This window comes from Triturus cristatus, chromosome 6 (assembly GCF_964204655.1).
Source record: "Triturus cristatus chromosome 6, aTriCri1.1, whole genome shotgun sequence".
Classification (NCBI taxonomy): Eukaryota; Metazoa; Chordata; class Amphibia; order Caudata; family Salamandridae; genus Triturus; species Triturus cristatus.
Window position 1 is genome coordinate 1,225,801,726 of NC_140589.1, and position 24,154 is coordinate 1,225,825,879.

At 40.2% G+C, this 24,154-nt stretch overlaps 1 protein-coding gene across 2 annotated transcripts in view; it reads left to right on the forward strand.

Annotated features, from left to right (window-relative positions):
• Window positions 1-2,801: 2,801 nt before the first annotated feature.
• The window catches only part of TAGAP (T cell activation RhoGTPase activating protein), a 389,656-nt gene continuing 368,303 nt past the window's right edge, over window positions 2,802-24,154 (forward strand). The window contains exon 1 of one of the 2 annotated variants that reach the window (XM_085612145.1): window positions 2,802-3,053. In XM_085612145.1, coding sequence (XP_085468271.1) covers window positions 2,979-3,053 — 75 coding nt within the window. In that variant the 5' untranslated portion in view covers window positions 2,802-2,978. The remainder of the gene's footprint in view (window positions 3,054-24,154) is intronic. The other variant, XM_085612144.1, reaches the window with a different exon arrangement.

The following is a 24,154-nucleotide window of genomic DNA, read 5'->3' on the forward strand; positions in this document are numbered from 1 at the left end:
CCAAAGTTGGATTTTGACAACCGATCCATGTCAGAACAACCGATTCGGAAAGGCAGCCCGAATCCGACACCGTAATATGTCGGTCGGAAATGCAGCCCGTAGACCTGTACGAGTTGGCAGGGCACCCAATGACTCAGTTACTCCGAATGCCGTTCCGAACCGAGTCGGAAAGAGGGGTTCCGAATCAGATTCGAATGACCCGAATGCTATTCGGAGCCTTTTCGCCCGACATCATAATTGGCCTCTTAGAGTGGTACATCAACTGCACAAAAGGTGATAGGAGGAAGTTTATAATAAATATAACCAGTGGCAATCGCTCAGGTAGTATTCCAACCCATCATTCTTTTGCCCACCATGTCACCTCAGATTATACTCAGCCATATGCAAATCGGGCTTGGCCCTGCTGCAATGCGCCCAGTCCAGCTGGAACTGTCAAGCCAGGTCATTGCTGAACCGGAACACAAGCAACCCAAGACCAGTTTCTCTCTGATTGGGGCTCTTTAATGGGGTGTAGCTTGGTTCCAGTGGCACAGTGAGCAAGGTACCCACATCTAGGCATACCCTTGGTCACTTAGGGCAGTACAACCCTTGGCCACTCAGGGCAGTACATCAAACACACAAAAGGTGAGGGGAGGAAACTTGCAGTAAGTGTAACCACTGGCAATCGCATGGGCTAGCATTCTTTCCCGTTCATTATTTTGCCCACCATGAAACATCAGGTTAGATTAAACTATACGCAAATTAGTTTTGACTTGCTACAATGGAAACAATCCAGCTCTATCTTCCAAGTCAAGTCGTTCCTGAACCGGAACACAAGCAGCCAAAGTCCGATTTCACCCTGGTTGAGGATTGGTTCCAGTGGCACAATGAGCAAGGGGCCCCAGGTGTGGGCATATTCTTGGCCACTTAAGGCGGTACATCAAACACACAAAAGGTGATGGGAGGAAGCTACTATCTGTGATTAGTGAGGTCAGGGCCTTAATCAAACTAAGGATTTGAAAGAACTGGGCCGTATTTTTCCTTAGACCAAGGAGGCCTCTGAGGCTTCCCCTGCAGGCTCAAGTTGCCTCTTTCCTGAAGCTTCATTCTCTTGTTTACTCTAGGTTCTCTATGGTAATAGTAAATGGGCTCTCTCGAAAGACAACTTATAAGAGTTTGAACTACCCAGACACACCAAGGGGGTTGGTTTTTGGTTGAAAAGGCCAGTCAAACCCCATTCATATCTCTTTATCTCTGCTGTCATCTGTCACTTCCATAAAGTGGCAATTTCCCACCCACCCTTTGATTTGGTCATGACAGAGGGTCTAATTTTGGCCAAAAATGTGGTAAAAAAAGATCATATACAACATATGGTCTGTGCTGTCAAATTAAAATTGGTCTAAAGTGACTGTGATGTGGATTTCGAACTGGCTCTAGATCAATGTGGGGCATTCTGGTTGCCTTACAGGCTTACTACGATGTCAGGTGGACTTGTGTCTGCCAGACACCGCCGCGGAAACTGGACCGTCTGACCTCTGGTCAGCGGTCCCACCCGCCTAATTATGATGCAACCACACATGGCGTGCTTGCATACTTTCATTTCTCTACGGGAGCTTGTGTTACGGCTGTAAACCGGCCATAACACATACTCCCATAGAATGGGAGATTGTGTTAATCCCTGCACCCCGTGGCCACAAGGTGCAGGGATCAACATGGGGGCACCATAGATGCCCCCTGGGCCCTCAACCGGAGGCTGCAAACAGAAAGGGGCCCTACTAGGGGCCCCCAAACATGCCTTCTGACATACATGGAAAGCCTGTCAGAAACCGTGCATCGTAAACCAGATGGCGTAAAACACCGTCCATATGGATTACGGGCCGGTTTCCGACTTGTCGGAATCCAGCCAGAATGACCCGCCAGTTTCTCCAGATGGAAAAACATTCAGAAAGGACTTAAGACCTGGCTAGTCCAGTGACCCTAATTCTTCAGTCCTATCTTATCTCTCAACGTCTTGAGCATCGGGGAGCCCTATTGGGTAGCTGTGCACTATATTAAGCTGCTCAAATCAAAATCAAAATGGCAAGCTGCACAGAATGTTGACACTTGCAGAGATGTCATGGTGTGAAACTATGCATGGACTGGGACAGGAAATAGGTAGGTCTGGGCACCAAACTAAAAGTGGCATCCATTAGTGAATCAGATAGCTAAAACGTAGCCATATTTGCAAACTGGGCCAGTACTGAAGTTTTAAAAAGACGTTGCATAGGTGTTTTGCGAGGTATGTGAGAATGCATGCATTTTTGCTTGCTGAATGCAATGTTTGTGGTAATAATAGGAAAATTAACACCCAAAATCAGGCCCACAAACAGCCCAAAAAAACTGACCTGACATTCGGGTACAGCCTAATTGCCCTAAAGGTCACTCCTATCCCGAACCTGTGCAAGGTGTATAGCACATCTTGCACAGGTTTGGGGTAGGAGTGACCTATAGGTCTTGCATCTGGAAAGTCTATATTGCCTTATGCATCACATACCAAAGTGTATACCCAAGAATACAGTGCCCAAGTACATTTGTTTCACCTGGTACTTGTTTGTGGCTGATGTAATAAAGGAAACCACCACCTCTTAATAGCAAACAGTAGTCATGTTTTCTTATATCTGTGAAAAAATACCCGAGTGCGCGTATTATGCACATTTATTTTCAACAAACCACAGCAGCAATGCAGAGCGAATCTGTATTAATTAATATTGTATATTCTCTGCGCCGTCGCAGCGTGGACTGCTGATTCAAAGTCTATTTCGGTGTTTTCGAACAAGTGGGGAGACAGAATAAGCCGTGACCGCCTCCGTGTGTGCGCGTGTGTTTCTGCGTGCTGCTGAGAACCTCCCGCTCATTAGCGCCGCATGTAAATGGTTAGTGAAGTGTAGTACTCTCGCACTGCCAGCCTTGGTCATGCGCCTGTAAGCTCCGCTCCTCGCACCGTGGGATCAGCGGCCAGGATGTCTGCCCTGCAGCTCGGGAGCCCGGCGCGGAGAGGCAGCTATGATGGCATTCTCAGCACCCCACGGAACCAAGTGAGTAACGCACGTTTACGCCTCGAGCTCCGTCTGCGCGTGCTGCGTGCGACGTGCACCAAGCAGGGAATCAAAGCAAAACCCATATATAAACAACCAGGCACAGAAAAATAATTGTACCGGTGTCGCAGTTTGCTGCTCTCTGGCGAACATAACTTCAGATAACTCACTGAACAGTAGAGTTGAAGTACGCTATAGTAAAAATGTTGTATTTTTCACAGCCTGTGCTTTGCTCTGGGATATTTCATGCACCGTCGTCATTAATACTGTGTGGTGTCGTGTATACGACACAAGACCGGAAGTTTTTTTCTAGTATGTTTTGTCTCGTAGAAGAGTTTTATGAAATTAGGAAAATCCAGATTTTCAGGAAATTTTGGTTGTCGTTTGCTGTCTATGTACACAACTGGCTCCTTTGTGGTTCAGTTGTTCTGGTTTTCTTACCAAAACGCTAATGCTTATAGTTTGTAAAGGGTAACGTGCACAAAAGTCCAACAAAACTGAAGAATATGTTACTTACGCGTATATGTTGAAGTGTTTTTGCTTGCAGGTGAATGTTCTCGTGTGATTTGGGAAATGAACACAATTTGACTACGATTGTTCTGATTTTTGAGACCGCATAGGTTCTCTTATCTGACAAAGCGCTTAGAAACAGGGTAAATGCTGGCTGCTAGCGCTATGCGAGAAACTGGACGTTCGAGTGTTAAAACATTTTAGTGACAGATAACATCTTATGAATGATCTTTACGCCTGCAATGAAAAGAACAAAGAACAGTGCCAGATTTATTACAGAAAGCCATTGTTTACTTACACGGTTGCCCTATATTTCAGAGGGGGCGTCACTCCTGTAATTCAAGCAGGTGAACAACATTCACCTGTTTTAAAGAAAACAATGAGGGCACAGTTTCAATGATAGCATAGCACATACAGATTAAACAATGCTTGTGCTGAAAGATGAAAAGTCCACATAAGTGGAGTTACTATAGGGTGCTTGCAGTGGCATGACAAGTGTTGGTAAAGCCAGTAGGTCTGTTTTTTTTTAAGAGGAGTTGTTTGGTACTAGTTGGGTGTGCAATATCTGGGCTACAACAATATGGAAACCGAGAGTATGTTCCTTTGCAGACTGTATTAGCAGAGTTATAATGTATTCTCAAAGAAGACTGTAACAAAAAGGAGTCAGATGGTGAAGTTTGTGTTGTAAGTGTTGAACTTAAAAGTCATAGATATAAAAAAAATTGCACATTAAATAGTTGTATTAATAATATGCAGTAGTTTTATTCAATCTTTAAGAAAGCCTATATGCTTGTATGTTGTTGTGAACAAAAAAGCTGTATATTCAACATGTTATAATGACAACAAAGTGAAACAAATGACTGTGTAAGGAAGATGAATGGCTAGCACTGTTCTGTAACCAGAAAGAAGCCTAGTTTTCCAAACAGTGCACACTTCCCAATGAAAAATAAATCCATAAACTAGCACTTAAAATGTAATTGGGTCAGCAAAGTAAAACGCACAAAAGAACATTCACAGCTGAATGTCACACCCGCAGTCATCACCAAAAACGAATAGAATCGCAAATGTGACATAGTCGTCATCCTCAAAATTCCATGACCTTGATGGCCAAGCTATCCAATCAATTGTAAACAGTGAAAACGCAACAAAGACATTGGACAAAGGGGGCTAACAGTTTCTGTACTACTTCCTACTGTACTTTTGGGATAATTTCTAACATGAGGATTTATTAAAAAAATTATATTATTAAAGCTATCTGTAGCCAGACTTAACAATGATGGCCCCAGCGTCTGCTAAAAACTGTGATGGATCCATAAAAACACCCACCACCAGGGATGCATATACCCAGCAGTACACAAATACTCCATCAGGCAAACGCAGAAACACAGAGACTTTGGGCAGAGCCAATCCACACCCACCAAATGGTTGGGCTCCTTATACTACCAGGGCCTGCATTTGATTTCTGGAGATAAAAGTCTACGGAACAGGGCTTTTATTGCAGCTACCCTCCCCACTATTTGCCCACTTATTAGCTACTATATGCTGATTTTCAACTCTGGCAGTGCACTGAGGTCTGCTAACCAGACCTCAGTGCCAGTGCGCCTTCCCTAAAACAAGGTGTTACCTAATTGTGCTACAATTGGCAAAGGACTTTAGCACCCCTGTAAGTCCCTAGTAAATGGTACCCCAGGTACCTAGTACATGGGTACTAGAGAGGGTCCCTAAGGGTTGTAGCATATCTTATGCCACCCTAAGGGACCCACATACAAATTCCACACACTCTGCCATTTTCCGGCTGGGTGACATGGTGCAAACCATGAGGGAAAACATGACATAAAACACTCCTGTGTGCCATGCTAAAGCCACTGCATCTAATATATGTAAGTCACCCCTACAGCAGGCCTTTGAGCCCTAAGGCAGGGTGCCTTATATTTTATGTGAAGACATATCTGCATGAGAAGATGTGCCCCTATAATATCTAGTTATTTTAATAGATTTTGCAAGTGAGCAGGGAAGCCATCCCATGTATGCACTGGGCATTGATCAAAACGAGTTCCCCAGCTACATAATGGTTTCACTGAAACATATGGTGTTTGGCATCAAACACCCCCTATTAATAAACGCACACTGATTCCAGTGATGGGTTTACTAAGACGTGCACCCAGAGGGCGCCTTAGAGGTGCCCCCTGAAAACCTACCAACTACTGGTGTGCTGACAGACTGGTCTTAGCCAGCCCGCTGCCACAGACAAGTTTCTGACACCCAGGGGTAAGGGCCTTTGCTCTCAGGAGGTCAGAAATAAAACCTGCTTGGGCAGAGGGTGTTTACACCCCCCCTACAGGATGACCGATAACCTACGAATTAGCATTCCAAGGTGGGGAGCTTCAAAGAGCCCACTGCCTTTGGTATGCAAATCTTGCTTCCCTCAGAGGTGAGAGGATACCGACCCCCTGCCTTGAGCCATCCGGCACTAGGAAAGTTGGGAAAATTATATATGCAGGAGGAGTGTTACACTGCCTGGCTGGGCACACCTCTAGGGTGACTAAGTCTGAAGTGAACACGTCTTTAGAACTTCCACCCTATTGTGTGTGGTGGAATTTGCAATTCTGGGTCAGGGTTATGCCCACTTCCCACAGTAAGTGGTCATATAGGGGGCTTAGTGACCCCATGGGCAGGTAGTACATTGGCTACTGCTCTACACTCCCCTAGCACCCTGAAATTTAGTATTTGGGGAAACCCCTGATACCAGGAATTCAGATTTTGACAGATCAAGAGAAGAATTGAACAAAGAAGAGTCTTGCCATGACAAACAAGGAGCAACAACTGACTTGGCAGCAACACTGCCAGCCTGACTGCTGCCCCCAAAAATCAAAGAAGAAGCAGAGTCGTCCTACCACTGTACAGTCTTCAAGAGTCTCAGAGGGCTGCCTGTGCTTCGCCAAATTCCGGAAGAAATTCCCTTTTAGTAAACCAAAGGTACCAAAGACGCAAGGTGCGGTCCACCAAGTTGTCACTCCCTGGCCAGCCTGACCCAGCAGCTTCCCACGAAGAGGACCCTGTGCTCCTGAAGGTCAAATCTGTCCTCCCTCCGAGTGAGAAGACACCAGGACGAACCGGAGTAGCACTGGCCCAATACCCTGGGTACTGGACCCCTTGCAGCAACTAAGGCTTTTTGTGCCCAGTCCGGACACCTGCGCAGAGGAAGACTGACCTGCACAACGAGGGATTTCAGGGACAGTAAGACCCACTTTGTCAGTGGCCCATTTGTCTTATTTGCCCCTCTTCTGCAAAACCAATACCAATACGCGAGTCTGTGACAGTTGTCACCAGATGCCTCAAAGCACCTATGCACCTGCGCTCGAGAGCCTGAATCCAAGGGAGGTGATGGTGCCAATGGGGTCCCTAGACCCACAAGAGCTAAGCCCACTTTTGGGTTTGCCCAGACTGGACTTCCAGTTGCCTTCTTCAGCCTCTTTCTGCAGTCCCTCTCCAATCACAAGAGACTCCTGCACCAGGATCCGAAGCCAAAAGACACCACTGCACCCAAACCCCACAGCCCAAGAAGAAGTGGACCAAGGGTGTCCCTGTGTGCCCACGGATCTCAAGTGTCGAGCCCCCCTGTGGGTTCCCCTGGACTGCCCCCTCCCCCAGTCCCAGCGTGCAGCTTCTTTCTGATGACCTTTCTCCCATTGAAGTGAATGAGAAACCTGACACTATGACAAACCTCTGCACCCATGCACCCCAGTGCCTCCCGAGGTGACCTGTTGGTGTGGCCTTGGACCTTGCCCCATACTGACCTTAAGTCCGGGAGAACAGTCCTGTAAGTTGTGGTCAAGTGCCCAAATACAATACTTGTTTTTCCTCCGTAGAATAACATTACCGATCCAGAAATTGCACTGTGTCCATTTTTGAAAACAGTAAAAATTAATATCTCGAAAAGTACATACTCGATTCCGATGATCTTGGCATCTAAATTATATAAAAGTATGTGTTGAATTTCTTTATTGAATGTGGTCTCACTTACTGCTTTTGTGTGTGTAGTAAATGCTTAGCACTACCCTCTGATATGCCTAACTGTTCGCCCACACTACCACAAAAGAGAGCATTTGGGGTGTAATTTGTGCCTCTTTAATTCCTTTGGGGTTTGCCTGGAATCTCTGCACAGTGTACCTCATGTTGGTTCACTATATAGAGAGCCAGCTTCCTACAAATAGTACCGATATTAACTTTTGAATCATACAGTCTGAACAATCCAAATTAGATTTGTGTGGGTATTTTTTGGGAACATTCAAACTTAGAGGAAGGCAGAGCCATGACATCAAGCCGAGTTGATTTTACCGAACTATGACCTTCATTGATAGCCTGGCCTGAGGGGAGAAAGTCAGTGGCAACAGTGCTATATAGGAAGACAGAACAATGACACAGAAGGAAGATGCTTGAACGATCCCTAAGGATAAAACTTTAATATTGTTGTCATTCTAGCCACGTTTTAGCGATGTGCAGATCAGAACTCAGGGGTTGAGACTCAGAAAATGCACAACCAAGGAAGAGATTGGATGCAAAATAATGCCTTCATTATCAGCCATGCGGAATAGGATACTCGCAGGAGATATCACTTCACACAAATCTGAATTGTACTAGTGGTGGGAACAAACTCATCATAATCTAATTGGTCTTTTGGTGCATTTTCTGTTGCTAGAAGCAAGAAGAAAGTATACATAAAAATGGCTAGAATAGGGAGCCACATGTGGTAATGGATGATGTAATTCCGGCCCCATATGTTTTCACCAAATCTGGACCTGGAAAGTTATAATACCTGCTACTGAGGTGGTGATTCCAACTGGAATTGGTAACTCCGGCATCTCCACCTTAAAATACCAGTCTACTTGCAATGGGCCCCGCTAAGTGAATTCCAACTTTGTTATGTAGTGAGACAGAATTTGATTACAACTTTTAGCTTCAGTGTTGGCCACACAGATTTGGAATGCAGGGTACAGTTGACGTTTGATGCATCACACCCCTGTCATTGTGTGCTCAGACCGTACAAGTAAAAATTAAATAAAACTTCAGAAATGTGCATATTGCAAGTAAGGCACATTGCTATTAATGGCTAATTTACAGAAAGCATAAAAAGACTGGACAATCAGAAATAGTAAGGGATGCCTCCACCGACAAAGATGCAAACATCAGAAACAGTCCACATGAAGCAACAGTAGCACATTAAAGTACAGCAGGTAATCCAGCCCCATGAATTAGAGGGCAGGAAGTGCCATCACATGAGACATATCGAAATAGCATGGTTCTGGTACTGTCTATCTTACCATTAGGACTCGTTGCAGATAGGCCCACTTCTGCCTCTCATACTGGAAGGGTAAGGTCTGGAACAAGAGATTCATTGTCTGCTAGGTGGCAGCCCTTGCCCTTTGTAAGGATATGTTGGAAAATGTGAGGTTGTTCATTGGGCATTTGGACAAAATATTTAGTTGTAAATATTGAGAGACAGAAATATCAGAAAAAAATCTTGTGATACAAAAATATTGTGATCAAGAAATATTGTTGGAAAGAATATTGTTTTTTCAGGTAAGTAAAATCATTATTAAGAATATCGTTGTTAATATAATCTTCTTTAACATAGTTAAAAAGACTATCATTTTTAAATAATTGTAATGTTTTAGTTCATATATTAATTTAATGTGTCATAATTGTTTGTATAATTGTTATTATTTAAAAAAAAAAATAGTTTGTAAGTTTAAGTGATTTACAATTTTTCATTTAATGGCTAATAGTAATTTATAGTGTCGTAGGGGCTTGTTGGGTTTGTAGGGGGATAGGGAGTTAATTCAGTATTCATTAATAATGAATTAATGAATACTTTATATGTAAGTATGTGATTGATATTAATTATGTATATTATATAATACTGATTTAATGTACTTATATTTTAGGTGCGGATTGCTATGTTTGTAGTGATATAGGGTCATTAACAGTTAATTTTTAATGTATTATTAATTATTACATTGATTATTAATTAGGTAAATTGCGATATAATCATATATTTTTGTTACATTTTAGATGCAGGATGCTGGGATTATAGTGGTATAGGGTGGGAAGTTATTTATGTAATAAGTGATTAACAATTAATGATTACTATATTTTTAATTATTGAGTTGATTATTAATTATGTACATTATCTAATAATGATTTATTTTATTTATATTTTAGTTGCGGCTTGCTAGGTTTGTATGAGTATAGGGTGGGAAGGTAATTAGGTAATAATTAAAAATAATTATTATTAATGTATAATTAAATATATGTTTGTAGTGGTTAGGGTAATTAACAAATACTTTTTAATGTGTTATTGGATATTAAATTGATTATTAATTAGGTAATTTGTGTAATAATGATATATTTTAGTTATAGTTTAGGTGTGGGCTGCTAAATTTGTAGGGTTGTAGTGTGGGAAGTTAATTAAGTAATAATTAAGTTGCAATTCATTGTTAATTAGTTATGCACTTGATTATCAATTATGTAAATTGTGTTATACTAATTCATTTTAGTAATATTAGGTGAAGGTTTCTAGTTTTGTAAGGGTATTGGGTGGCAAGTTAGTTAAGTAATAATGAAATAATCATTATTTTTTAAATGATAAAGTAGTTAATACATTGAGCATGATTTTTGTAAATTGGTTAATTGTTTTTTAATATATATATATTTTGTTTAGTGATGTTTATATTAAGAGTTCTATATTTTTTAAATTAATAGGGTTAATCAAATATGTTTGAAGTGAAGTTGTATACTTACTGTTGCTTACACTGGAGTGGGAATAGTCAATTTAACCCCTGCGAAGTCCAAATCTTTCCTTACTGTTGTAGAGACTGGAGTAGGAATAGTATATTTTACCCCTCTAAAGTCCAATGTTTTCCCTACTGTTGCCAAGACTGGAGTGGGAATAGTATATCTTACCCCTCCAAAGTCCAATGCATTCCCTACTGTTGCGCTGTTTGGAGTGGGAATAATATATTTAACCCCTTCAAAGTCGTACACTTTGTCTACTGTTTCATAAACTGGAGTAGGAATAGTATTTCTATTATTCCCTGACTCTAATACATTTTCTGATATTGGTTAAATATATTTATTATTAATATTTGTTTATACTTTTAATTTTATAGTATTTGGTTAAATTTGTATTTATTGTTAACATTTAATAATACTGTTTGCAAATGTCTTTTTTGTTTATTTTATATATATATATTATTCCCATCTTTAAAAAGGGATCCCCCCTTGATCCAGGCAATTATAGGCCCATAAGCCTAATAGATGTGAGCCAAAAAATCTACTCTAGGCTTCTTCTTCAACGCCTACAGAGCTGGATAGAAGAGAATAATATACTAACCCCACTTCAAGCTGGATTCAGGCCCAAAACGTCTACTATGGACCAACTATTTAGGCTCCAGATGCTCCACTGGAAACATGTCATATTGGATGGGGGTAGCCTATACATGACCTTTGTGGATTTGAAATCCGCATTTGATATGGTGGATCGTAACCAGCTATGGCACCTACTGCTGGCCATGGGTGTCCCGCCATACTTATGTCACCAACTGAAGACTCTCCACGACGGGACCTACGCTAGAGTCCGTTATGGAAAACATGGCAATTTGACCGGCCCCTTCCCTGTTGCAAAGGGAGTTCGGCAGGGCTGTGTTCTCGCCCCAACCCTGTTTTCTTTATTCCTTAATGGCCTTATTGCCGACCTTCTTGATGCCACTGACATAGATGCGCCAAAATTGGCCTCCAGAAAATTCCCTGCCCTTATGTTTGCTGACGACACCCTGCTGCTGTCCAAATCCCCAATGGGCATGCAGCGGGTGTTGGATCAGTTCACTACCTTTTGTAAAAAAAGGAATCTGGTGGTCAATATAGGCAAAACTAAGTACATGGCCTTCAATGTAAAATCCTCTAATTATCCACACCCCAAAATGGAAGGAGTCGCCTTGGATCGGGTTTCTGTATTCGAGTACCTAGGCTTGACCCTAAATGACAAAATGGGCTGGTCCCCACAAATCTGTAAAGCCAATTTAAAACTTAACCAGGCTGTGGGGGGCATCCTTAAAGTCCACAAGAAATGTTGCTCAAAAATCATAAGTGCCCCTTTAGAAATCTACTGTGTTCAATCCAGATCTTCTACACTGTATGGGGCTGAGCTATGGGGCCACACTAGCGCAAATGATTTGACTATTACGGAAAATAATTTCTTGAGGAAACTCCTATCACTTCCAATCAATACTCCGCTTTTGCCATTGAGGTTGGATCTTAACATCCGTCCTATTCCAGAGGTCATTGCCTCTCGTCCGGTGATGTACTGGAAAAGACTCTGGAGTACACCAGAGTTGGCATGTTACAGAAACGAACTGAAAGTAATCTTGGGCCTACTTGGGGCTGATAAGATCCCTTGGCTCCAGTATATTAGGCAGACATTAATCAACATTGGTCTTGCCCATCTCTGGATTAATCCAGAGAACTCTACTTTAGGCATCTCCAAAAAAACTCTTGCCCTCACCCTCAAAGACTACTTTCTAACAAAAGCTTATAGTGTAGTCAAGCCTTCTAGCCTGACTGATATCTTTTTAGATGTTAAATGTCACTACGCCTTTGTACCTGACCTTGACGCTATTCAGCCCACTTTTGCAAAGAAGCTGTTCCTACAGTTCAGATATGGGACACTCCCCCTTTATTCTTTTACTGACAAATGGGTGGGTGCCCTCGAGCACAGTTGCCCGGGGTGCTCTTCTGAACAGGAAACTATGATACACGTTGTGCTCTTTTGCCCAGCATACGCCGGTATCTGGAAAAAATGGATTATTCAGTTATGCTTAAACCTAGGTATTAGGAGCTACCTCGATTTTTTCAGGATCTTGCGAAGTGACTTAAGTCCACTTGTTGTGGTAGCAGTTTCCAAGTTTCTGTTTGCGTTGTGGTTAATTCGTAGGAAACTAATAAGCAATAATACAGACTGATTGATTGTTTTAAAAAGGGCCCTGTTTGTAGACTAAATATTATGCCATCTTCTTTTTTATCATGGTTTATTGTATCAACCGAATATGTATCTAAATGAATTGTTTTATATGTACTTTTATGATTTTAAACAATCGAAATAAAGACTTTTTGATTGATTGATTGATATATATATATATATATAAATATATCACAAACGAAAGAGTTGCCTCCAGGTAAGAAGGTCACACACGGCAGGTATAATCCATTTATTCTGGGGATGACAAAAGCAAACAGCCTGGCGTTCCTCACACAAATAACGTAGCCAAACGCGTTTCGGGCGTACTCCCGCCCTTGATCACTGGCCAGAAGGAAGCAGCGGCAGGTGAGCTACGCACATTAAATGTCCCCCCCCAGTGGGCGTATGCGCTATGCTTTAAATAAAACCACAGTGGGCGCCACAGTACCTTCAAAATATCCATGGGGACATTTTTTAATGTCCGTGTGTGACCTTCTTACCTGGAGGCAACTCTTTCGTTTGTGATATATAAATATATATATTATTTTTTTTGTCTTCTAAACACTGTAGCGCCTTTAAAGAAGATCTCCAAGCCTCGCTGGTGATGGGCTGGTGGGAGGGACATATATCCATTGATCCCAAAATGGAGAGGTTCTTTAAATGCGTGAACATCTGGGTACATTAAATAGACGACTACCTTTTAATTTGGGAAGGATCAGATGGAGACCTAAATGAGTTCATAGAATGCCTTAACAAGAACAATCTGAATTTGGCCTTCACAATGTCTCACAGTAAAACCATGACTGATTTTGTTGACATACATGTAGAGGCACAAGGGGACAAACTAGTAACCTAACTATTTAGGAAAAGAAACATCAGGGAATACAGTTTTGCATGCTGCCAGTAGTCACCCAGGGCATATGAAGTGGAACTAATAAGACTGAAGAGAAATTGTAGTATGGATGCAAAGTTCTTGGAAACACAGGAAAAATGGTGAAAAGATTCAGGGCCAGTGACTATCCCGTGAAAGTCTTAAATACAGCTATTACTAAGGTTAAATCTAGGGCTAGAGAGAGTTTGGAATCGGTAGGGAAAAGGAGGAGACTTTACAAGCAAATAGGACCATCCCCAAGAAGGTTAGAGTAATCAAGACCTTCAATGAGGAATCAAAGAAAGTAGCGGAGATTCATAATAAAAACGGGGATTTTCTAAGGAATTAACCCACCATTGAGAAGTATGTGGGGGAAGCACCAAACATTACATATAGAAGGAGCAGGAATATGGGAGACATGCTAGTACATAGCCACTTCCAAACAGAGAACACAAGAACATGGCTTGGTACTGAGCCTGCAGGTTTTTTTCCCTGGGCGAACTTTAAGGCCTGTATGTATAGCACGCACAGAACAGAAAACAATGTTCTGTTCCAGGAGTAACCTTACGAAATACGACATTACAATAACTGCAAAACAGATTATGTAGAGTACTGCATAGAATGTCCCTGTCCACTGATGTGGAGAGTACCATCTTCCCATTAAAAAACGTATCTTAGAACATGTAAGGGCAGTTACCTATCAAGCTCCGAAACACCCAGTAGCACAGCACTTCCAGACTTATAATGGAAGTGATTGGACACCGATAACCTTTTGTGGACTTGATAGAGTTAAAAACCAACTGAGGGAAGGGGATCATTGCTTGAGTTTTCATAGACTGGAATGAAAGTATATTATTGACCCAGAAACAATGGAAACAAATGGTCTTACCATGAGCAAAGATTTAGCTCTACATTTGGATATATGAACATTTCTTTTCCTTTACCCCCTGTTTCTGCATTTATGTATATCAGTAATGTTCAAAGTCTTCAGCCTTTATTGTATCATCTTTTATTGTTATTTTTTCTTTATGAATACCTGAGTTTTTCTGTTTTCACTATATATTTTGGAAACTGTTTATGATATATAGTTGCGTTCTGATTTAGGGAGTTTACCTTTAAGCAAGCTACGGTGTATATATAAAATCAAAATAGGTAAAGATGTAATGCCCACTTGGGCTTGATAGGTGTAGGAGGTAGTGTATTGATGAAATGTGAAAAACCTTTTGAAACAAATGTTTGTTGTTACAGAATCAAGAAAAAAGTGCTTTAACTCTTGAAATGTCATTGTGAAGCTCTAAGATGGAACTTATGATAAGTGTATACGGCAATTAAATAAAGGTCCACTTGGGCTCAATTTAGACAAGGGGTGATGTAAACAGATAATGCCCACTGGGACATCAAATGCACAATATCTTTTATATTTGTATTTATTTCTGAATATGCAGCCCCAAAGACTCAATATTATGAGTTGATTTGTCATCCTCCAAATAGAAATATTTTTGTTTAGGAAATACCAACAAACAATGAAGTAACAAACAGAAGAAATACTGTATGGTTCATAATAAGTGTTTTCTATACTGTTTAATTTAATTTGCACATGTTCACTTTAAAAGTGTGGTTTGGATGGTAATGCACATCCGTGATCAAGGCTCGTGAACAGGAGCCGAAACGCTTTGGGTCTGTGGCATCCTGCTATACCGTAAATAAAGCACTTTATTTGAACTGAGACCTTGCATACAGTGTTTTTGTCTTCTTAGAGCTTGACAGTATGTTGGATATGTGTACATATAAACATATACACACACATATGTATGTATGTGTGTATATAAGTGAAAATTAATATATAATAAATATTAGTGAGATTTATTTAATTAACATTATATTAATGGCATATATTAAAATAGTTAAGATTTACTACTGCAAATGATATATATATTAAGAAACAATATTTGCGTGTATTTTTTAACGCTATTCGTGTGAAACTATTGTTTTTTGATATTTTTGTACTTTCCACTATAAGGACAGGTACACGATATTTTCGACAGCATGGTTATGTTACACAATATTGTTGATTCTGATATTGTGTCAGTGGTTCTGTTCATTGCCTGTACCATTTTGTAAGTGTCTGCCACTAGGTAAGTGAGGGTCCCATTAATGCTTGCCTACTCCCTCTTGCTAAACTACCCTTGATCAACTGTATGGAGGGTAGTCCATGGTCCATCCTCTTCATTCCCCCTACTGTTCAAGAGCTGTTCCTGGTCCTCCTCCAGTATATTAGCTCGTCACTGGAGGGTATCACGTTTGTACTGATATGCTTCCATGCTCAACATTCACCTCCTGTAGTTGTCCCTCGCTATCATCAACATCATCTGCACTGGACTCCTCTTCGTCATCCTCTAATTTTCTTACTTTATCCATGTATGAGGCAGCTGCCTATATAAGTTCTCATCAAATGAGTATGTACCTTCATGGCAATGGTGAGGGGTTTTTTCTTGATAGGTATTACTGTGGCACCTAGCAGAAATACCTAGGTTGAATGTCTCATTTAATGCATGTCTGATAATGCTATGGTATTGCATACATGGGGCATGCCTCCTTGCAGGTGACATGCATGTAAATGCAATTATGTAGCAAAAGTTAGCATTCCACTCCATTCCTTCTCATCATATGCAATCAAAGGTTTCAGTAATAAGGGATACTCAGTGCCTACAATATTAGGATGCCATTGACTACTGTGAATACAGGCTTGAGGGTTTTCATTTCCCAGTTGCTTATTTGCATCAGCTCCTCCCAGTTCATTGATAGGCATTGTGAAGGCTTGCTTCTCACTCTACTGCCTTTTGGCCTTCTTCTGTTCAGCAATAGTAGCACTGACCTCTTCAAGCTGTTTCTTCTCGGAAATCCATACTTTTCTTTAAACCCCAGAGATAGTCTTACTTATTATCCCTAGCCAATTAACCATCTTCCCTCTTTTCTCTTGAATATGGTGTCCCTCATTACTCTGCCCTAGATCTTCATCTCTTTTTTGCATACTATCTTCTTTTTTCTGTCATCAACTTTTTTGATATTTTTGCAATTTCTAGACTTATGATTCTCTGATATTATCTCCTTTTTTTCTAACCAGTTACCCAATACTATTTCAAGTGGCTATCCATCATTTCCATATTGAATAGCCCTGACTTTCTTAACCTCAACTCATAATAAAATCGTAACATGCTTTCTGCTCATGCATACCTTTGCCCATCCTCTTCCAACACATATTCTGTTCCCTTAACCCCTCACATCCTCAGCCTTGATCAGTCTGTGCAATTAATACAATTTAATGAGTCTCTTGCATCTGAAGATATTAAAGGTAGTATTTGGCAGATTAGCCATCCCCCCATAAATGAGTTGATGCCAAACTTGTAGTTCACCTACCCCAGAACAGCCTTGGGTGGCTCCACTGGCAGAAACCTTTGATTGACACCCCATCGCTCATGGGTCCTCCGGTCAATGTACTTTAGAATGCCTGCCCTTCTTAAAGTATTTGTTCTATCATAAATTGTTTCCAGTTTGGGACCTCCAGAGATAACCTGGTGATCCTGAACAGGAAACAAGAGAAATGACCCGGTGTGTTTAGAGAAAACTCCCAGCCCATCAGTGCCATTGAGTTTTTCAGAACCAAACTCCCCACCCATTATGGGGTCTTACGACTGGGGTAACCGGTTTCAATTCCGACCGGCTGGTTTTGATTCAGCAGGTTGGAATTGAAACCGGCCGGTCATTCCGGCTGGCTTCCAATGGGCTCGAGGAGCCCATCAGCCAGTTGGAACCGGCCCGTACTGGACGGCCGTTTACCCCCCCCCCCTCTTGATTACGATGCACGGTTTCCGGCAGGGTTTCCATGCCAGCCTTTCGGACATGGAAAGCGTGTTTGGGCGCCTCTAGCAGGGCCCCCATTCCTTTGCGGCCTCTGGTTGATGGCTGGCCCCCCGCTAATCCTTGCACGCCATGGCAGGCACCTTGAGGTGCCTGCCACAGGGTGCAAGGATTAACACCACCTTACATTTCCCTATGGGAGCATGTACTATGGCCGGTTTACAGCTGTAACACTTGCTTCCATAGTGAAATGTCGGAATGCGACCTCACCATGTGTGGTCGCATCATAATGAGGCGGTCGGGACTGCCGACCGGAGGTCAGTCGTTTCCGAGATGGTCCGCCCAACATTGTAATAGGCCCCTATGTGTGTGTCTGTAAGAATACAGTATTCCTTCCCTCTTGGCTTTCTTTAGAACACTTTTGCAATGTCCCTTAAACCCACCCAGTTCCAAAAGGAGCCCACCAAGTGTTCTCTATACATGCAAGTAATCATTCGTCTGCTGTTTCTCTTGTTTTTTCCATTCCTACTTCTTTTCTGCTGTAACCTAGTTCTTTTGATTTTGCTGACTGAGCTGCATCAACCCTTGAACTCTTCTTTAGCTCTATTATTTGCAGTATTTGATATGTCCAACTGTTGCTAATATCATAACTCCAGTTTTTATATAACTTTGTTGGCTGAATTTGAGATTTGGTACCTGAATATCTTTGGAAGAATACTGTCTGACATAAATATTGTGTCTTAAATATCGCCTAGAAATATTGCCGTTCCTGAAGTTAGTAATAGAGAACCTATACTCAGTGGGACGATATTTTTGTTAACAATATTTAGGACAAAATATTTATGCCAGATTATATTTCTGTGCACAATATTTTGACATACAACTGTATTTCAGTATCTGACTTAAGTTTCAAACCTTATCATATAGTTTTTATGTTCCTGTTCTCCCCCATTTATTCTCCTTTGCTACTCTTTCAGTTCTTGTGAACACTCAATTTATGCAACTTGGGTATCTTGTTTCACCCTGTCCATCTCATGATCTACAAGATCTTAGGTGCCGGTATTGGCTATCAGTCTGGTGTGGCAAATGTGCTGCAGCGGGGGTTTACATTTCCGAAGCTAATCTATTACGGTGAGCTCAATATATGAAATGAAGCCATATTGAGATGATACAGTGGCTGTTTTTTTAATTTTCTTAGTATGTTTCCCACACTCTTACTTTGGTCTTATCTTTTTATTTCCTCACATAATTGTAATAGTAATAAAGATAACAACAAAAACAATAGTACACCTGCTAATAATAATTATTAATAATGGTATTACTATTTCTTTGTTGATATAATGATAGTAACAACAGCAATTATAATAACAATTATTATTATTACCTTTTTTATTGCAGCCAATCTTACTGTTTTGCAAGAAATTCAGTAATCCAGGTATGGCTTTCCAAACGATTTCAAAATCTCCATACACCTGAGAGCCAGGAATCTGATGTATGCAGATGCTTTGTCAGTAGAGTGAGTGTGATTGTACCACTGTTGGATGAGTGTGTCACAATTGATCAATTGTGGGTGAAAGTTCTTCATCTTTGTGAATGTGACTTAAGATGTGTACCAAATCATATTTGCATCATATCGGTGGTTTAGGTTTCCCCATTGCATGCCTGATGTGTAAGTGAGGATGGTAGGTGGTGGTAGCAAGTACTGTTATGTACTGTATTGTATTATAATTGCATTTATATAGTGCTTACTACCCCTCACGAGGTGTCGAGGCGTTTTTTTGGTGAGTAGCACACTACTCCGGAACCCATAAAGGATTAGTGTTGATGTAAGTATAGTGAACTATGGAAGTAATTTAAGGGGTGTATAGGTTAGTCAGTTATTTGGATTCAGAAGGATAGCGGAGGGATATAAGAGGGAAAAAGGTTTGCTTTTATAAAGTGCTTGTTACCCCTGATGGGGTGTTAAAGCTCTTTTTTCGGCGAGTAGCACGCTGCTCCGGAACCTATAAAGGATTAGTGGTGAATTAGTATAGTGAAATATAAAAGTAGTTTGAGTGGTGGATATTAGTCAGTTATTTGGATTGAGAAGGATAGCGGAGAGATAGAAGAAGAAAAAAAGGTTTGCATTTATGTAGCGCTTGTTATTCCTAATGGGGTGTTGAAGCACTTTCTTGGCGAATAGCACGCTACTCCGGAACCCATAAGGATTAGTGATGTATTAGTATAGTGAAATATTAAAAAAATGTGAGTGGTGGATGTTAGTCAGTTATTTGGATTGAGAAGGGTTGCAGAGGGATAGAAGAGGGACAAATGTTTGGATATATATATATATCCCAAGAACTCCGTTACTGCCTCCTCATGGACAACGGATACGGACCACAGTTTCAGTGCAAATTCATTTATTTCAACACGCACAATGCCGCCATGACGCGTTTCAGCCCGACCTTGGGCCTTGATTACATGACACGGTAAGGTATCACCCTATTGGTTTATATGGTGCATTTCTAACAAGCAGTATAATTGGCACATGTGTTACAAGCAGCAAACGACATGGAAAAAAGACTACAATTTGTATCAATACGAGTTTTGCATAGGCTGTTAATACCAGTACAATACAAGTAAACAAATAGATTTATGCAAGAATCAAAAGCAATCTTAAAATTCTTAAAAATAATAATTATTCAAATAAAACCATTTCAGATTAAATAAGATTAGTCAGAACTCATGCTTGCATATATCGGATTCTGCCAAATTAAGTATATGAATATTCTGAGATTATAAAATGCAATTCACCAAACGTGAGAGAGAACATATTAAATATACAGTACAAACTAATAGTGTTAAAAGTGCTAAAAAAGACCAATTACATAAAATATCAAATGTGTACCCATCTGCAATGCCCTGAAACACCAAAATTGCGTAAAAACAGATTTTTTTGTGAGAGGAATTTCATTACATTCCTCGAGAAATCTTTCAAGCAAAATCATCATTTTAGATGCCTACACTTTAGGATTTTCACTGGAGCCCCAGTGTTTCGTTTCTGGTATGCATTTGTTTGTTTGTATAATTTTCTTATTTTTTTATTTTCTAATGTATTTTTTTATATTTCATCTATTTCATTTTGCCTTCCATAGTAATTTATTAAAGCCGACTCCTTTGATGTATATGTTTATGTAAATAAAAGAATCCTGAATTTTGGTGGGTTGCGCTCTACAACAGATCCGATTGAATACACCACAAATAGGGTTTAAGCAAACGAGTACTAGTTGACCCAGTGTATGTCTCATTTTGTTCACCTTCTGGGCCTCTGTACCTCATGCTGTGGGTTATATATTTACAGTTTATGTAAGCACACATTTTTTCGTAGTTTGAACATTTTTGGTGTATGTTCTTTTCAATGAAGCCACTTGGTGAATAAACAAGAATTCATATGCTAGTTAGGTGGATAGAATGTAAACTATATAGATCATAACAAAAACGTTCTCTAGTCCCTGTCCACATAAATAAATAAACAATTTCCATGTATAAGACCATATCCTAAAAGCCACATAAATAAAATCCAAAATAGATACTAGTGTGCTTTGAATATTTAAATACATAATAAATAGATAAATATATGTTGGTGGACCACTAAAACATCAATAAATAATCAATAAATACCCCTAAAATTCCTAAAAAGATTCTTGTATATACAATCATTGTATTGTGAATGTTGTAAGATCAAATATCAGTGGATTAACATATTATGAGGGTTCTTATAAACATGTAAAGAGATCTTCTGTTGCATTTAAACCTGATGGGTGTTTGGTATTAAGTTCCAGAATATATCTTGTTTCCAACTGGCGTAATTTATGTTCCCTATCACCACCTCTTCTGCTAGCTGGAATAGAGTCAATAACGAAATACCTGAGACCAATGCTTCTAGAGCCGTGCTTTGCTTTGAAGTGCCGGGCAACTGGATATGTATTGTCCTGATTGGTTATTGCCCTTAGGTGTTGTAAGATGCGTTTATGTACTTGAAGCTTGGTACTTCCTACATACTGTAGGTTGCACGGACATGATAATACATAAATTGCGAACTCAGTTTTACAAGTAAGTAGCTTAGATATTTTGTGATTTTTCTCGCTGAAGGGAGTGGTGTAACATGTTTTATTTTCTCCCTGTAAACATGCTTTACACGTTTTACACTTAAAGAAGCCAGTGTGAGTTTGTAACCAACTCGTGGATTCAATAATTTCCGGACTTATTTTGACAAGATCATCTCTCATAGAGCGGCTTCTGCTGTACGTTATAGATGGTCTTTTTGGTAATTTAGAACGAATCATTGGGTCACTAAGGACCATGGGCCAGTTTCGGTTTATTATGGATTCAATCTTCTTGTGTTGCTGACTATATTGTATGATAATCCTAAAGTCATCTGTTGTGTCAGCAATATGTGTTGATGCAATTTCCTGTGCCTTTATAGTACTAACATTCTTCTCCATAAGTAGCTCTTCTCTACTTCTGCGCATAGATTTATTTATCGCAGTTTCGATGATTAGTTCTGTGTACCCTCTTTCTTTAAATCTTAGTTTACTCTCATTCTGTGCTAGTATGAGGTCACTTTCTGTGCTGTGTATGCGCCTCAGCCGAAGCATTTCACCGTATGGCATACTAGTTATTAGATGTTTCACGTGGGAACTACTCGCGTGTAACGTGGAGTTTCCTGCAGTTTTCTTACGGTATAATTTTGTAACTATTTGATTTTCTTTTACATATACCTGGGTGTCAAAAAAAGTTACTGTACACTCATTAATGTCTGCCGTGAATCTCAAGTTTAAATCGTTCACATTGATAGCTTGTATAAATTCCTGAGCCTCTTCCTTGCTACCATCCCAAATCACAAATAAGTCGTCAATAAAACGCAGCCATAGCTTGACATGTGTGTTTACCTTCTCTCTGTGTTTCGTCATGAGGACCAGCTCCTCCCACCAGCCCATGTGTAAACATGCATAGCTGGGAGAGAAGCTGGCCCCCATTGCAACACCTCTTGTTTGTCTGTAGAGCATATTATTAAACATGAACACATTATTTTCCAGACAAAACTTAATCATTTCTAGCAACATCATCTTATGTTCAATGGTGATACCAATAGCTCTATCCAGAAAAAAGTCAGTTGCTCGCAAGCCATCATTGTGTTGTATACTTGTGCATAATGAGACAACGTTGAGAGCAATAAAATGATAGTTATTTTTCCATTCAATGTTCATGATTTTCCTCAAAAAATCGCTGGTATCTCTCACATAAGATGGTAAAGCTTTAACCAAATCCTGTAGGAAAAAGTCTATGTATTGTGATGTGTGTTCCAGACAACAACTTCTAGCTGATATTATAGGTCTGCCAGGTGGATTTACAGAATCCTTGTGCAGCTTAGGTAGAAAATAAATTGTAGGTACCACTGGATGGTTGTTATTTGGGAATTTATATTCTTTTCCTGTAATGAGGCTGTTAGATTTCCATGTTGAAAGTTTTTTGTTGTAGGTTATATACATAGCTTTCAATTCAGAACCACTAAACTTAATGTAACAAGATCTATCATTAAGTTGCTTGTAAGCTTCTTTGGAGTAGTTGTCTTTAGACATTAGTACGATGTTCCCACCTTTGTCTGAAGCACGAATAACAATTTTATTGTCTTGTTTGAGTTTCAACATTAAGGTCTTATAATCTTGTTGTTTTTTATCATATCTGAATTTTCCCCTATATATTTTGTTGTTCAAATCTTTCAATTCCTTTGTTACCTGGTCATGAAACAAGTCAATAGAGTCACGCAGCATCACAGGATTAAAGGTTGACTTTGGTTTAAAATTCGTTCGAGATCGTGAAATTTGCATATCTGTATTACGATCTGTAAGGTCATCTACTTGATTTGGTATAGGGGTAGATAGATCATCAGCTGGACTAATTGCATATTCTGTTGGATCCCATAGTTCCTGCATTGCATTGACAAAAGATGCTTCTGATTGGGTGGACATTGGTGTTGATATCTCTCCTTCATTTGATGGGATGTATTTCTTGTTTAGCATAAAGTATTTTTTGAGCTTCAATTTGCGGGTACTTTTGAAAATATCCAATCTTGTTTTTGCATAATTGAAATTGTTGGGTGGGCAATATGTTAGACCTAAATTGAGTATTTTTTTCTCCTTATCGCTCAATGTGGTTTCTGAAAGGTTGACAATTGTCCTATTGATAGTTTCTCTTTCTTCTATTTCATTTATTTGCCTCTCCTCCGTGTACCTCGTTTTTTTCGATTTGTTCCTTGCTCGGTTTGCCTTGCGCCATTGCTTTCGCTTACTGATTTTAGTGGGCCGTAGTTGCTTTTCACTATGCGAGGGCGAAGAGTTTGTCGCCTGTCCTCGCATAAAAAACCAAGTTCCTCGTCAAGCGTATGCTTCTGTCCGCTGAGATTAGTTGTTGATCCTCTTTCTGAGTCGCTATCCGGAACTGAACTGAGATCCGATGATGTACCAGAGGACCTTCCACTGATTTCTCTTGCACTCAATTTATTTGCTCCTGTTGTCTTCCCCTTGCTGGCTTTCAAAGCTTCGTATTTTTTAGAGAAAGTGAAGATTTGACCCACTTCGTAATCTGTTTTGTAACGAAAAAACTTAAAGGATTTACGTTCCTTAATTTTATCTTCCTCTTTCTTCAGTCTAAAAATCATTTCTTGACGTAATTTTGTTTTTTCCTCAGTTTGTTCCATTGCATCAATTTCTTTGTTGATTTTCGCTATCCCTTCTAATAATGCTGCACGATCGATGTCAGCGTATTTAATCAAAATCTGCATGAGCCGTTTAGAGGAATCTAGGTTAC